This window comes from Pleuronectes platessa, chromosome 17 (genome assembly GCF_947347685.1).
Source record: "Pleuronectes platessa chromosome 17, fPlePla1.1, whole genome shotgun sequence".
Lineage (NCBI taxonomy): Eukaryota > Metazoa > Chordata > Actinopteri > Pleuronectiformes > Pleuronectidae > Pleuronectes > Pleuronectes platessa.
The window spans coordinates 10,191,259-10,205,481 of NC_070642.1; the positions used below are offsets into that span (position 1 = coordinate 10,191,259).

The 14,223-nt window shown below is 42.7% G+C and overlaps 1 protein-coding gene across 1 annotated transcript in view; it reads right to left on the reverse strand.

Moving 5' to 3' along the window:
• The window catches only part of pak5 (p21 protein (Cdc42/Rac)-activated kinase 5), a 36,301-nt gene extending 23,264 nt beyond the window's left edge, over nucleotides 1-13,037 (reverse strand). The window contains exons 1-3 of the mRNA XM_053445320.1: nucleotides 12,995-13,037; nucleotides 7,112-7,356; nucleotides 5,227-5,271 (exon numbers count right to left, since the gene is read on the reverse strand). Coding sequence (XP_053301295.1) covers nucleotides 5,227-5,271; nucleotides 7,112-7,356; nucleotides 12,995-13,037 — 333 coding nt within the window. The remainder of the gene's footprint in view (nucleotides 1-5,226; nucleotides 5,272-7,111; nucleotides 7,357-12,994) is intronic.
• Nucleotides 13,038-14,223: the final 1,186 nt, after the last annotated feature.

A 14,223-nucleotide genomic window follows, 5' to 3' on the forward strand; every position in this document is an offset into this window, starting at 1 on the left:
TTCCCTCTCAGTCTGGGCAGTCAGCTGGCTTGGAGCTCGCCCAGTATCATTAATTCACGCTGCAAAAAAACGCCTCCTTGAATTGGCATCTCTGTGCGTGCATGTCAGAGCCCAGCGGCCCACTTCCCTATTTTCAATAAAGACACGAGTTACCATTTCTATCCCTGAAGCAAGGACTAGGTGACCCTGTTAAATCAGACACACTATCTCCGCTCCATATGTATACATGCAGCAAAGCCAGCAAAGCTACAAAAATAACTCCTGCCGTGCAGCGCTCAGAGCACGAGTCTCCATCTGTCAAGAAGCATGAGAAAACAACCTGCTCCCTCATTGCACGGCTATAATTCATGGAATGTCACAGTTTAGTGTTGAAAATGCAGCACGAATAGAAATAGGTTTAAACACAGTCTGAATATATGACCTGATCTCTGGGGAGTCAGCAGTAAACAGCAGAACAAATGCTGAACGGAGACGTTAGAATATTAAAATCTTACGATCTGGCACCATCAGGGTTTTATCTGCTGTGTGTGCTTTCACAAATTGCTGGCAGAGAGAGAGCTGAGACTTGTTGCAGAAGTCAAATCTGCATAGCCAGCATACCAGTGTGCAGCCTTGGCTCGCACCAACACACAAACATTCAAACAGCCCACCTGTAAGTGTTTATGAATCGTCTGAGCCTGGGGTCTAACTGCCACCGCCTCTTCGGTCCTCACCACTCCCAACACCTGCCTCAGCTGTGCTCGCGCCGGCTCTCTGGGCCCCTCGCTCGTCCCACTGGCCCTGGCCCCGACCTCCGCCACTCCTCGCCCCCCAGCCATAGCCAGTGGCTCAACCCGGCTGCAGCATGCCTCCAGGCTGGATCGAGTGCAAGTCGGGCGCTCTACACCCGCAGCAGCCAAGCGACTCAATGATCGAGTTTCCACTTCTGTCACCGGCCATCAAGCTGGTGGGGGCTGTGGTGGCTGTGCTATTACTGACCCACTGACATTTACAGTAGCGCTTTACCAGTTATCACCTTGTCTGTTGTGCCCGCTATCGTGTGCTGTCACTTACTTTGTCTCCCTATGAGCCACGGTGACGACATAATCGTTTTGTGTGATTTAAGTCACTGAAATACAACCTTTAAGCATGAATTATAGTAATTATAGTAAACGAATTAAACTAAAACATTTCACACTGTTAAATTAGCATCTTCTAGCAGTTCAACTTACAAATCTGGGTGCATTTTAAATCATTTCTCTCTATGGTTGAGATATTTTCAGTGAGGCTATAATGGGTTTGACAGCAGCGAGATGTTTATGTGCAGCGATCTGAAATACCACCAGCAGCTCTCTCCACCTACATGGGTAGGCAGTGGACTGGAGGTTGTCAGCAGTCCTTCTGGGAAATGTTAGAGATCACAAGAGAGAAGAGGAAGAAAAGAATACAGGCTCAACAAGGACTGCTATATCTGTAAAGGAGTCTGTCCAAAGTTGGAATTTACATAACTCTTTATTTAGGAAAATAGAGTCCAGCCGATTTATCACTTTGCCCATATTATCGGCCGTTTTTGGTTTATTGGAGTCAAATGGGTAAGTATCGGCATCGGCCAGATTTTCCCTGATATATTCATTTCAAATATTATGTCTGATGGCAGTGGAGACTACTTCAAAGTGTATTGAGTGTGAACAGGCAGTGGGGTTTGGGACTACTTGTCTGCACTACCTTTAAAGTAAAAATAAGCCAGGGATCTAAACCATATCAGCTCATGTGTCATTATCGGATATTTATTTTGCCCTAATATCCCTACTATAAACATTGTTATGCAAATATCTGATCATCTCCATATGCACCAGCCTCCTTCATCACAGAATCGACGTGCATGCACTATACATGCACCAGAATTAGTTCCCTTCCCGCAGACTTGTCTTTAAATCATGAAACCCTGTGGCTCAACTCGAGCTGTAAAACTATTCTCACATTAACGTCCCACTCGCATGGCGTGAGGCTGAAACTGATATCATTACTCGCACTGTAGCTGTCAGTGTCAAAACACACACTAATCAAAAATGGATTTAGGTGTTATTTAAAAAAAAAAAGAGCTGTTAGTGCTCTGTTGGATTTGTTGTCAGCGAAAACGCGAATAAAATGATGCGTTACGATATCAGAGGGGTGTATTGGACTTCATTCTGGAAGGGAACATGCTAATTGAAGATAAGGAGAAATATGTAACTTAGATCACGATGCACACATTATTCCACTGATCCCTCCAGGTTCACTTATTATCCTCTCTTTTGCTACAGCTAATGTAGCATGACGAGGAATATATAAAATCCTTACAAGTTGTTTTTTCTTTTTTCTCTAACTAGCTCACTGAGGCTGATGTCGATGCCTACAGGCTGTTTGATAGCCCTGGAATCAAAACAAAGTACTTAAACAGCTCCCATATAAATCATGCAATGGAGGGAAAAATTTAAATAGACTAACCTTATCTCTCATTTAGCGTATTTACTCTTTCTGCAGCAAACTGACACTGATATTAAGTTTATGCATCTTCACTCAGTGTGTTGCTGAGTATAATCCACCTTTAACTACCGCTGACCCTGACCTTGTGTGAATGATATCAAATTTTGCTGTTTACGAGAATCCCATTAAAAAAAAACCTGCTGCTAATTACCACCGTTTCCACGCTGCTTTCTTGAGCACTTTACTTTGTCACAGTTATTGTCGGGTTATAAAAGTTTTGACAGATTTTGAAGACACTAATTACTGACGTTGTATTAGAGATTCCCTCCTGAGATATCATGTTCACAAGAATGAGCTGGACGGACATCACAAAAGCATAATGTCTCAGACCATTGGCTGAGGCATGAAAAATGGTAACAGGACCAAACCCTCACATGCTAACACATGCATGTCAACACACACACACACACACACACACACACACACACACACACACACACACACACACACACACACACACACACACACACACACACACACACACACACACACACACACACACACACCATTCCAGTAAATTACCTCCTCAGCTCAACAGGAGTTTGGAATTTGAGGGTCTCAAAGTCAGAGTGCAGCATGAGGCTGCCATTATTAGCCACGACAAAATGCTAGTGCTAATGGATGCAACACATTAACACGCATGTAGCCTTTGTGTCACACCAACCTAAACAGATACACTTCAACCATGCATGTCCTCATCAAACCAAGAAGTGCAACATAAAAACATGTTTCGAGGTTGACATACTTCTGGTACACTTGCTCCAAAACATCAAACACTTCACAGAATGGAGAAGCTTTAAGAGCACAATGTTTAAAACATGGAAATATTATGTTAGGACAGGGTGTTAGCCTCAAGTTTTGGATTAGCATGTGTGCTGGGGCTGAAGAAGGGGGAGGTAGAGGGGAGAGAATAGAGATGAGAGACAAAGCTTTAAACAAAACTATAGCTCAGCTGTGAAGAGCAGTCTGACAATAATACTACAAGACTGGTGAAAGCACGATGAACGCACAAGCCAGAGGGCAGAGGTAGTAGTTATTTCACACTCACTCACACACAAGCACATACGCAAACACGCACACACACACCTTTGTTGACCTTTTACAGTTTACTATTTGTCTGCACGGTTTGGTGGGGAAAGCACTGGAAGTCTGCCAGACTGGAAACCACTTCACCCATGCCCACCTGGTGTGTTAATAAACACATACACACACACACAGACACACACACTTAGAGGACAAGGCTGGGGGAGTCTGCCAAGCAGAGGAAGCCTTGTGTCAATCAAGTGTCAGGGCAACCAGGGGAGAAGGATATCAGGCCATGGGTGAGACACTAAAAATATCCCTGCCCACCTTGAAAGTCAGGGTCAGACACACACAACCACACACACACACGCACACACACAAACACACACACACATGAACTGGCAATGCATGTGCATACACACTACTCTCATTAAATTTACAAAAAACATAAATACCATTTTTTGTATGCGCATCATCTGAATTTGACAAGTGAAGCAACCCCCACTTCTAAGTGACATCAAACTACTTTCCTTAATAAAGACTTCGACTACAGCACAAATCAGCTGGGTATTTTTCCTGATTGATACGGCACATGCAAATTCATGGTATTATCCCAGGAGTAATTAGAGTTATAAAATACTGTTTTCATACTTGTTGGTCCTCTTTGGGTTCTAGGATTTGTCTACACTATTATTTCTTTGAATTGATATTTTCCCTTTCGTTCAAAACAAAAACAAATCTCTGTCCACACGAGCTTAATTTTACAAAATATCTCCGTCCTGATGGGAACAAAAACAACTACAAATAGTAAAACAAGCTCCTCAGAAGGCAGCGATAAAGTCTCCATCAGTGATACAACAAATACTAGAGAGGAAAATTGTGAGCACGCTCAGTGACCTTATTCTCCTGTGAACCCGTATAAAGCCACCTTTGTTGTTGATGTATCTGGCAAATGCTCATTACAGAAAGCAACAGTTGACATTTGCAACGTAAGCTGTGACCTCATCAGGGTGTTGAAGTCTCAATGCGACAATAGTAATATTATAACTGTCTTTCTCCCTCAAATGCACAGAAATTTCCAAATTTAACTTGCTTGTACGTCCTTTCAAATACGTACCAATTCATGTTTGAGGAGAGGAGGGGAGAGGAGAGGAGAGGAGAGGAGAGGAGAGGAGAGGAGAGGAGAGGAGAGGTGTAGAAAGGCTCCTTCTAGCACGTGCGAACCCTTTATAACCTATTTCATGGGGGCCCACAACACAGCAGAATCAGTTGTCATGGCAACATGCACTTCAGATCTCAGCACCCGTCATCATCAGCATTATGCTCATCATCATCATCATCATCATCATCATCATCATCATCATCATCAATAGTGCTCCATAGCAAAGGGGAGAAACAAGGGAGCATGCTGCCACAGTTAATCTAGTCTTTTCTGGGGAGGCTCATGCGGATGGAACAAAAGGAGAGTGGAGATGGAGTCTAAGAAAAGACTTGGCAGAGCAATGTAGTTATGTCATGTGTGTGGAGTCATTCTCGAGCGTTTCTCCCTGTTCCTGCTGACACACCACCTCCACCTGAATGCATGACAGCAGGCACTGGAGGAGAGATGTGGAAACAAAACAGCAAAGTTGTGACTGAACAAAAAAGAAAAAGAAAAGGAAAGGAGGGTTGAAACCAGAAGGGAAGAGGATGTCATACTTTGGGCAACGGCGTTTCGGATGACCGGACTTTCTTGGGAGATATCTGTGAAGAGAGCAAGAGAATTATTGTCTTGTTTCCCCCTCTTCAGAGATATCTCCTGTGGCATATTGCTGTTCTCTGTTACAGGACTTTAGTGGATGTCTGAGCACATTATCAGACCTGTAAGTGGTTCCTCAAAGATTATGCACAGTAAGTTAGCTTAATGCTCACAGAAGTGCATCATGAAAGATTAAAAGTGAGTCGGTTATTGGACGAGGGATCTTAACATCTTATCAAGGTCAACAGAAATGGTGTAGGCAGGTGTTACACACAGGAGACAAAGGGTCCCTACGTTCAGAGCTGAGGGGCACTGGCCCACTGAGAGCTTGGGATATTGGTCACACACAGTAAGATGGGACCATAGAAAGTACAATGGAAGAGAAAAGAAAAGTCACAGTTTAAGCAGTGACCGTGTGAAGACCCACGAGGCCTAATACAACCTGCAATATGCAAGAGATGGCCCTCTCACAGTGCAAAATAATCACTTGTTCTGCTACAACCCAGAGAAAGGTGCAGAGAAATATTAATCTTCACGTTTAGAAATGACAGCTAGCATTATCTATATCAAATTCCAGTTGATTAAATAGTTCGATGTGACATGTAAAGAAGAACCAATGAACAACAACACATCAGAGGAGACACTCAGAAGGTTCGGAGACAAGAGGAGACACACAATCACAGTCAAAGTGGGGAAAAGGAAGTCAAATAGGGCTGAATGAAAAGGGAACTCGGTGTGTATTAGGGCTTCTCATGGTTATGTTTTGATTTAATACATAAGTTTATTAGGGTACTGCCATTAAAGATGCATTGAGCAATTTTTGACCAGCAGGGGGCAGAAGCTCTTTGAGTTAATCAAGAGCTTGAGGTTAAGATGTGTATTTTAAGTCTAAGCGAAGTATTCTTTTGTAATATTCACTGCTCTATATCTTTATCTTTGCTACGTTTTGCATATTATTTGGATCTTTTTTAAATTTCTTTGATTATTCATAGAATAAGTTATAACATAGAATAAACCCTTGTTACAGTAAATGGTCTTCAGATACTCCAATTTCTAATCTACTCTACCTTTTGGTTTACCTCAGTTGTCTGCGGCTGAGCTGAGATAGTTAATGAGTTAGATATGTTGGATGTTTTTTGATATAAAATGAATTGAACAAATAAAGGTCTCGGTTAGTTTGTTCTTTAAATGTTCACAAAGTTTAAGGGAAACAGCAATGATTTTAAATGAAAACCAAATGTTTAAGCTATGACATTTTGTCATGTCTCTATCTTCTTCGGAGGCTGAGAAATAAAGTTTTTGTAAATGTTGGCAATTCTGTCAGTGCTTCAGAAAACCCTCAGGTTTTAGGAGGTCGTTATCAAACAACAATTTTACTTTGCTTTCATATTTGGCACCTTAGGTCCGGATTGGTTTAAATGTTGATTGAGGGAGTCATTCAATGTTACTTTAATATCAAAACAATGCTCAATGCAGCTTTAAAGCAATATCATTTATATTGATATGACTATAATCTTATATGTGAAATGGAAAATTGAACAGTGTGAAGTAGCCAGGTGGCAGTGGATAATTTTTCTATTTTGACAAGAAGGACAACATAGTGGAGCAAAGGGACAATGAAAGTAAAAGAAAACAGCTGCACAGAGTGGGATTGCAAAGAAAGAAAAGTAAAATGAACAGATTTTAGACAGTGGATGGAAGAAATGAGGATTGTGCAAATCTAAATTCATACATAAAGACAGAGAGAGGAAGGATGTGGGTGAGAAACAGAAGAATGAAGAGTCCTTGTTACTGAATTGTGCCCCAGTGCTCAGGCCTGACGCCCTCTGTCTATTCACTCTCTACCTTCATTGGGGCCAGCTGGATGGGGGTGATATAGGAGGGGTCCACCATGGGCTTGGGCCGGTTAGCAGTATCCGCCAGGAGGCTCTGCCATTGCTGCGGCAGCCCGGTGAACTTCTGCTCCCGCGGGTCGAAGCCCGTGTGGACCCGGTGCTCGAAATTAGACGGAGCAGAGATCTCCAGCCGTTTCTTCTTCTTCCCAAACATGCTGGAAAACCCTGGCAAACCTGGACAACGAAAGAAGAGAGCTGAAGATTAACACTCAAAACTCATTACTGCAACTCTTATTCTGAAAGCCAACACAATTTCTAGCCTTTCATTTCAATCTGTCTTCCTCAAACTGTTCTCCACTTCCTGTCTAGCACTATGACATTAGCCGTGTATCAATTCAGAGCTGCATCCTTCGGACGCCCCATGTGAAGCATTTCCCATTTCGAAGGCTACTCTAAATGCGGGCCCACAATTCTCCGATCCAACGGGTGGATCCCTCTCGGGCCAACCTATTCCAGTTTTCATTGCAATCTGTTTTTTAAAGAGGTAATGACAAAGTGACAAGAAGTTCAATGCTGAAGTATCAAGCTTAAACTACTGGGTCAACCAATGAGCATTGAAACATTCTTGTTGGGTCCAACTGCAGCTCTATCAGCGCTGTAGACTGTATTGTTTCATTTCAGTCCACAAAGGAGACGCCACCAGAATTGGGTCCCTTCTTATGAATGCTGTATGCGAGTGGTGTGACACTATAAGGTGGCGTGGACACAGGCGAGTGTTGTTAATCCAGTTTGAATCAATGCTTCATCAAATTGAAAATCCCAAAATATAATATAACATGAGACATGCATCATTTACAGTAATATTGCATGCACGGCGGGCACAAGCAATTGCTGTTGTTGACATCTAATTAGCACAGGGATCGGGTCTTTAAAGAGAAGCTGCGTACTGTGTTCAGAGTTTTGATTAATGACTCCTCCATGTAAGGTGTTTTAAAGCTGAAAATGACATGAAAACAAGTTTTTTCCCTCCAGCTCAACTTAACAACCATAAAATCACATAAAAGTAAAAAAGAAAAAACAGTATTTCAAGAGTCTGCAACAACAAATATGCATCAAGATTTATCAAATATCCAACTATTTATTACTCCCTAATAATTCTGACAATTAAAGAAATCAGCCCAGCAATCAATTAGGCTGTGCCAATCAGGGCTGCAAGCTGCATGGTTCAAGCGTCCCAGGTCGGTCAGGCTGATTGGCTGTGAATGCAGGTTTTATACGGAAGGTTTGGTGTTGTGCTGTTAGGCACTCAGCTGCTCTGTAGCAAGCCACGCTCTGCCCCAAAAAGCTGCAGGATACAAACACAAAAATGAACAAGCAACAAAAACATGCTAGAAAACCAAGTACCCACTCTGGTTATATAATATAAACATCCTAAAAAACAAGCTGATGCACTGAAGCAAAAAAAGAAGACTGTGTTTTTTTTATATGAGGTGTGATAGTGGTTTACAGCATGCAGCTACTGTAAGAGGCACGCCGTGCATGGCAGCTGCACTGCTCCTGCCTCCATACCAAGAGGAACTGTTTGGAAATCCCACTGTGGTTTGGGTGGGTGCATGATGTCCAGTCACAGGAACAAAATGTCATGCTGTTGTTGTTGTGCCAGTGAATGGAGCCTATTGTGTCCCCTCCTTCTAGAAGGCATTGTCCTCAGAGCAAAACAAAGTCCTCCTTCTTCCTCCTCCCCTTTCTTAATTTTCCTCTCCCGCCTCTGTTATGGCTTACAGATAATGTTTGCAGTGGCAGTCCATACCACTAATTCCTGCATTAACATATATTGTACATGTGCATTATACTCAAAACAAACAAGAAACCTACACTAGTAAACATGGAGGGTAAATCAGTTGAGGATTGACTATCTTGAATATCTGCCTGTTGGCTACACCCCACCCTCCTCATTAACTGTTGCTTTCAAACTTTCAGTTCTTTCACACTGCTTATGCAGAAGAGTGTTTCAAGGGACTTCAGGGACCCCAGGCAAAAGGTACCTGGGGGACCCTACATCGAACCAAACCAACTAACAAAGTCAAAAATCCTTCTAAGCCTTCAACACAATCATAGCACAACAGATGATTAGGAAGGACACTGCCGCCTTTAGAAAGCTCAATACTGGATCGGGTGTTGAGTCACAGGTGGAAAGATCATTCCACAGGCAGGTTTAGAGAACTCTGTCCTCTAAGTTTGCACTGAAAGATTGTGGGTAAGTGTGTAATTTTAAGTGTATAATTTTGAGAAATACAAAATGTGCATTATTTTAGAGAAAAGAAAATATATACAGTGTTTTAGCCAGAGTAGAACATTTTACATTTGTTGTGATGAATGCTTTTTAATCTTTAACTGTGCTGTTATTAGTATAATGAGATAATGATATATATTATTATACAATAATATATCTAAGGTCTGGGTGCATCCAACGAAAACCTCCACCACAGCTAGGGCTGCTTGATTATGGAAAAAATCATAATCCTGATTATTTTGGACAATATCAATATCACGATTATTTAAACGATTATTAATATGTGCCCTTATTCTGAAGCCTATGCTTTATTTTTTTAATCACTTCCCGTTCCGGTGAACACCGAGGACGGAGGCGTGTCTTATTCCTCCGTGAAACCAGGATATCGGTGCCCGGTTAATCAAAACCTTAATGATGTAACCCTAACACTCTGTGACCGACTAACCGGCGCGGAGAAATGCGGGTCCGGTCTGACCGGTCTGAACAGCCAGGCGCGCTTGGCTGTTCAGACTTAATTTCGATTAATAGAGCAGCCCTAACCACAACATCACATTATAGCCCAGAGGGGTTATACCCAACAACTTTTAGTAACTATCTAGAGTTACAGATTTAACGAACAAAAAGAGGTAGGCTGGAAAACACACATGGCATTTGTCTCTCTTGTTCCATTCCATTGTCTGATTAAACTTAAAAACACAACTTAAAACTCTTCACAGGGTTCCAGATAACCAGCAAAAAGAAATGTCAAACAGTCCACAGCCTGTGCTGAGCCACAATTCTCTTATGCAACGCAGACATGTCAGCAACCCTCTCCACTTTTGGCAGATGTCCACCGAATCTACACAAATCGACCCCAGGCTACTGACTTTGTTACTATTTTTAGAGCAGGCATAAAACGGCTTCAGCGGTTTAAATTTGAGATTTGAAAATGATTTCCCAAGATAAAGTCAATAAAGACAACATCAAGGATAAGGCTGAAAAACAACTCTTGAGAGAGACAAGTGTGACAGAAGGCAATGCTCAGATATTTGGTAAACATCGGCTATAAAGTGGCTTTCTGCAGTCACCACACTGAGACACACATGGGGCTTGATTGCAGCCTTGCACTGAATCATCATCTGACACACGCAGTAGCTGAAGCCCTTGTTACCTAAGAGCAACACAAACACACACCAAAAAAAAACACATCCCATAATGCTGGATCCCAATCTGAGCCAATAACCAATAATACAAGAGCTAATTGATAAATGAGTACGTCTGCTGTAATGTTAGCTTCAAATATTAGCATGTCCAGCTAACTATATGAAAATACAGAGGCTTTTCTAGCATTTATATTAAGATATTAGGAGGTAAAACAATAATTATGATAACAATATAGTGGCCGATTAGTAAATATATATATAAAATCGATTTTTCAATCATATCTGTACTGATTTCCATGTCAAAATCAAACCATCAAAAGGAATCAAGATTTCCGTTCAGTGGACAACCCGATTTATTTCCTGAGCCACAGTCTCCCCTGACAGAATCCAAGAATCCAAAACCTGAAAGTAAACAGCAGGAGACTTGACTGTGCAGACAGCTGGGTTGAACTATACCTTTCTTTTATCAAAATTTTATTTCATGACGGATAAAATGTACTAGGAACACCCTGTTTCCCCGTCTCTGTGGTTTGTGCGCAGCCACATGGAAGCCCCTGACCTAGATGGTACGTCTTGGGAATGAGATTATTAAAGGCTAGTGGGGCTTAAGTAGTCTAGGCCATGCTCAACTGCTAAGACACACAACAACACATGTGCACACACACATACACACATAGTGAATGCATGTAAGACAACAGATGGAGGTGAACGTATAGACAGTCATGCCTTACTCCTGCAGAGCTTTTAGCAGTCGCCCTCTCACAACAGTTGAAACAGGTTTGGACTGAAGTGTACTTTACTGGGAATTGCCTTTGTGCAGAGGCCATAGGAATATATGTACTGCTCAACCTCTCCTGGTTGCCACATAAGCACCTCTTCAGCTGTAATTTATGGGCAGGTTGTGGAGCACTTTGTGAAGTTTCAGACTTAATGCCTGCAAGGTTATTCTGCCAAAGAGCAGCAATGTCACTCCGGCGAGAAATTGCACCTGTTAATATACGGCAGAGATTCTGAAACTGCATTATTCTGCACTGTGCATGTCACTGTGTGTAACACTGGCGTGAGCTATGACTGTGTGTGTGTGTGTGTATTGTGTGTATTCACTCATAAAACACAGCTCTAAGGGCTCTGGTGCGGAGTGCAGCTTGAATTACAAAAAATTTAGATTGTTCTGCCCCATGAATATTTGCCCTATAAGTCTGTGAAAGCAATATAATTTTATGTTCCCGTCACACTTGTGCATGATGTTACGAGAAACATTATATAACCACGTGTACATATACACAAACCATGACTTTCACATCCATTATACTCAAAACAGAGACATGCTCAGTCATGCATGCAAACACATACGTATATATATATAGTGGATGAACCTGGACAACACACACGCAAACACATGCATATCAACCCATACACACAAACCTACTTAAAGGGGCGACTAGTCCCAGGGCAGAGATCCTGACTCCCAGGCTGATTTGTCTCCAAGCCATCTGTCACCATCTGAGCCTCCACAGGCATTTCCCCTTTTGTACAACAACACCTCAACAGACACACACTTTCACTGGAAGGTGCCCCATGCATGCTACAGTCAAACATGGACTCATTGCGTGTGTGTGTGTGTGTTGGTGTCGACTTGTGCCTTGTACGTATAGTGCATCTATTTTTGTTTCCCATGCGCATGTTAGCACTCAGCATGGCGGAATCGTGTTTTAAAAACAGCACATTTATTTTGTATCCTTTAGATTGTAATTTAGAGGCATTATCTGGTATTGAGATGCAAAGCATTCACTCATGCACAACATATGCAAATAAATTTCATGCATAATTTAAAATGCAACATGAAAAGGACACAAATTCCTGCTGATAAACAAGTGGAAGGAGGGGCGACGCTCCCTCCCTCGCTCGCTGCTACAGGGAAGAGGAGGAATTCCTAATTTAATTAAAAAGGTCAAATGTTTCACAGCCAAAAGAACAAAAACCTGAAGGAACATTCTCACTCAAGGTACGAATCTTTTCCTCAGTGTGGCTTTACGTGGTTTGAATGACAGAAGCTGCACAAAGCGAGACGAAATTTGCTCCTGCATCATTAGCGCCTCGGTTCTGTGACTGCTCGCCTCTTTGTCCTGCCCCGCTCCGTAGTCTGCTGTTCCGCTCTGTCACATTTGGGTCCACTCGTTCTCCCAAGGCCTCGCTCTTTCAGATGATTTAATTAGCCCAAAACACTTTTAACACAGACGTTGGATCACACCTTCCATTCCCTGTGGATGTATTTGTAGTGCGGTAAACAACTTCAGACAGAGAAGCTTTTTATCACTCGCATACTGTTTACAACATGCTGAGAAGTTTGTAACATCGTTCCCGCACATCCTTGTTAAAAGATGTGATGATCCAGAGGTTGCAGCATGTTACATTGTTCTACTTATATTTAATTCTCTGCTCTTACCTTGAAACAAACTGATGGTTTCTTTCAGCCAATCAAAATGCTCGGGATAAGCCATGACGAGGGAGTCCGGGACAATCAGAGCCTCCTCACAAGTGTTTAGATGTGAAATTGCACTTCTGACAAATCCATTATGCACCTCAATTTTCTTTCAACGAAACCTGAAACAGCGAGTCCCCTGCTTCAACCATGATTGCTGAGTTATGACCAGCAATTCCCAAGAGGAGCGACCCTTCAGTGACTTCATCGAACTGACAAATCAGGTCAGATCCAGGACCCTCTGCAGCTCCCACTGAGCTCCTGCTACTAATACTACTCCTGGTCTGCTGCTGCTGTGACTCCTGCTGCCTGCATGCTCTGATAACTCCCAATGTGAGATGTACAGGGCAGGGGAAAAGTGCCGACGCCAGCAGCCAGTAGCCCCGAGCCAAGGCACGGCCAGACAGCTTAAGCCCAGACCCATCCCATTTCACTTTCATTGTTTGTCTAGCAGGGACAGACCCGCTGCGTCCCAAACTTACCACCCTGCAATGTGACCTTCATCATCCTCCTCCCACCTGTCTGTCAACTGAACCACAAAAACAACAAGGGAGCGCAAGTGTCTTCTGTGTTCCCACAGTCCATATGCTGGTGTTTGTGTCCTGCCTTACTCTGTCACACACACACACACCCACACACAAATGTCTCCCACCGATGCCCACTTGTGTGGATATCAACTTTGGTGTCAAGTGCAGCACCACCAGGCGCCCTATCGCTGCCTCTTTCACAAGGCAAATCACACAGAGGGAGACAAATAGTGTGATGGAGGAGATAAGACGGAAGAAAGAGAGGGAAACAGCTGGTGCAGTCAGCGGCTGTGACAGAGCCTGGCCGTTTGCCGACGCTAAGGGGACGTTTAGCGGTGGCAGTCACGGAGAGGCCCTCTGCTGAGGGCAAACACACACACACACACACACACAAACACACACACAAAAAAAAACACACACACACAAGGACACAAGAGAACAAAGCTGTGAGGATCACACTCTACAGTAAATTCCCTCAGAGACAGAGTTTGTAAAAAAAGGTAGGTATGGTCATGATGTGGCAAATCACACAGTGCACCATCGCAAGTCTGTGGGCCAAATTACAAAATAGTAAATTAATGGAACGTATCTATTTTGAGATGCTGAAAATAAACAATTTTTAAATTGTTGTCTCTCACTAACATTGTGTTTTTACAAATACAAGTTCCTCTGTTTGGA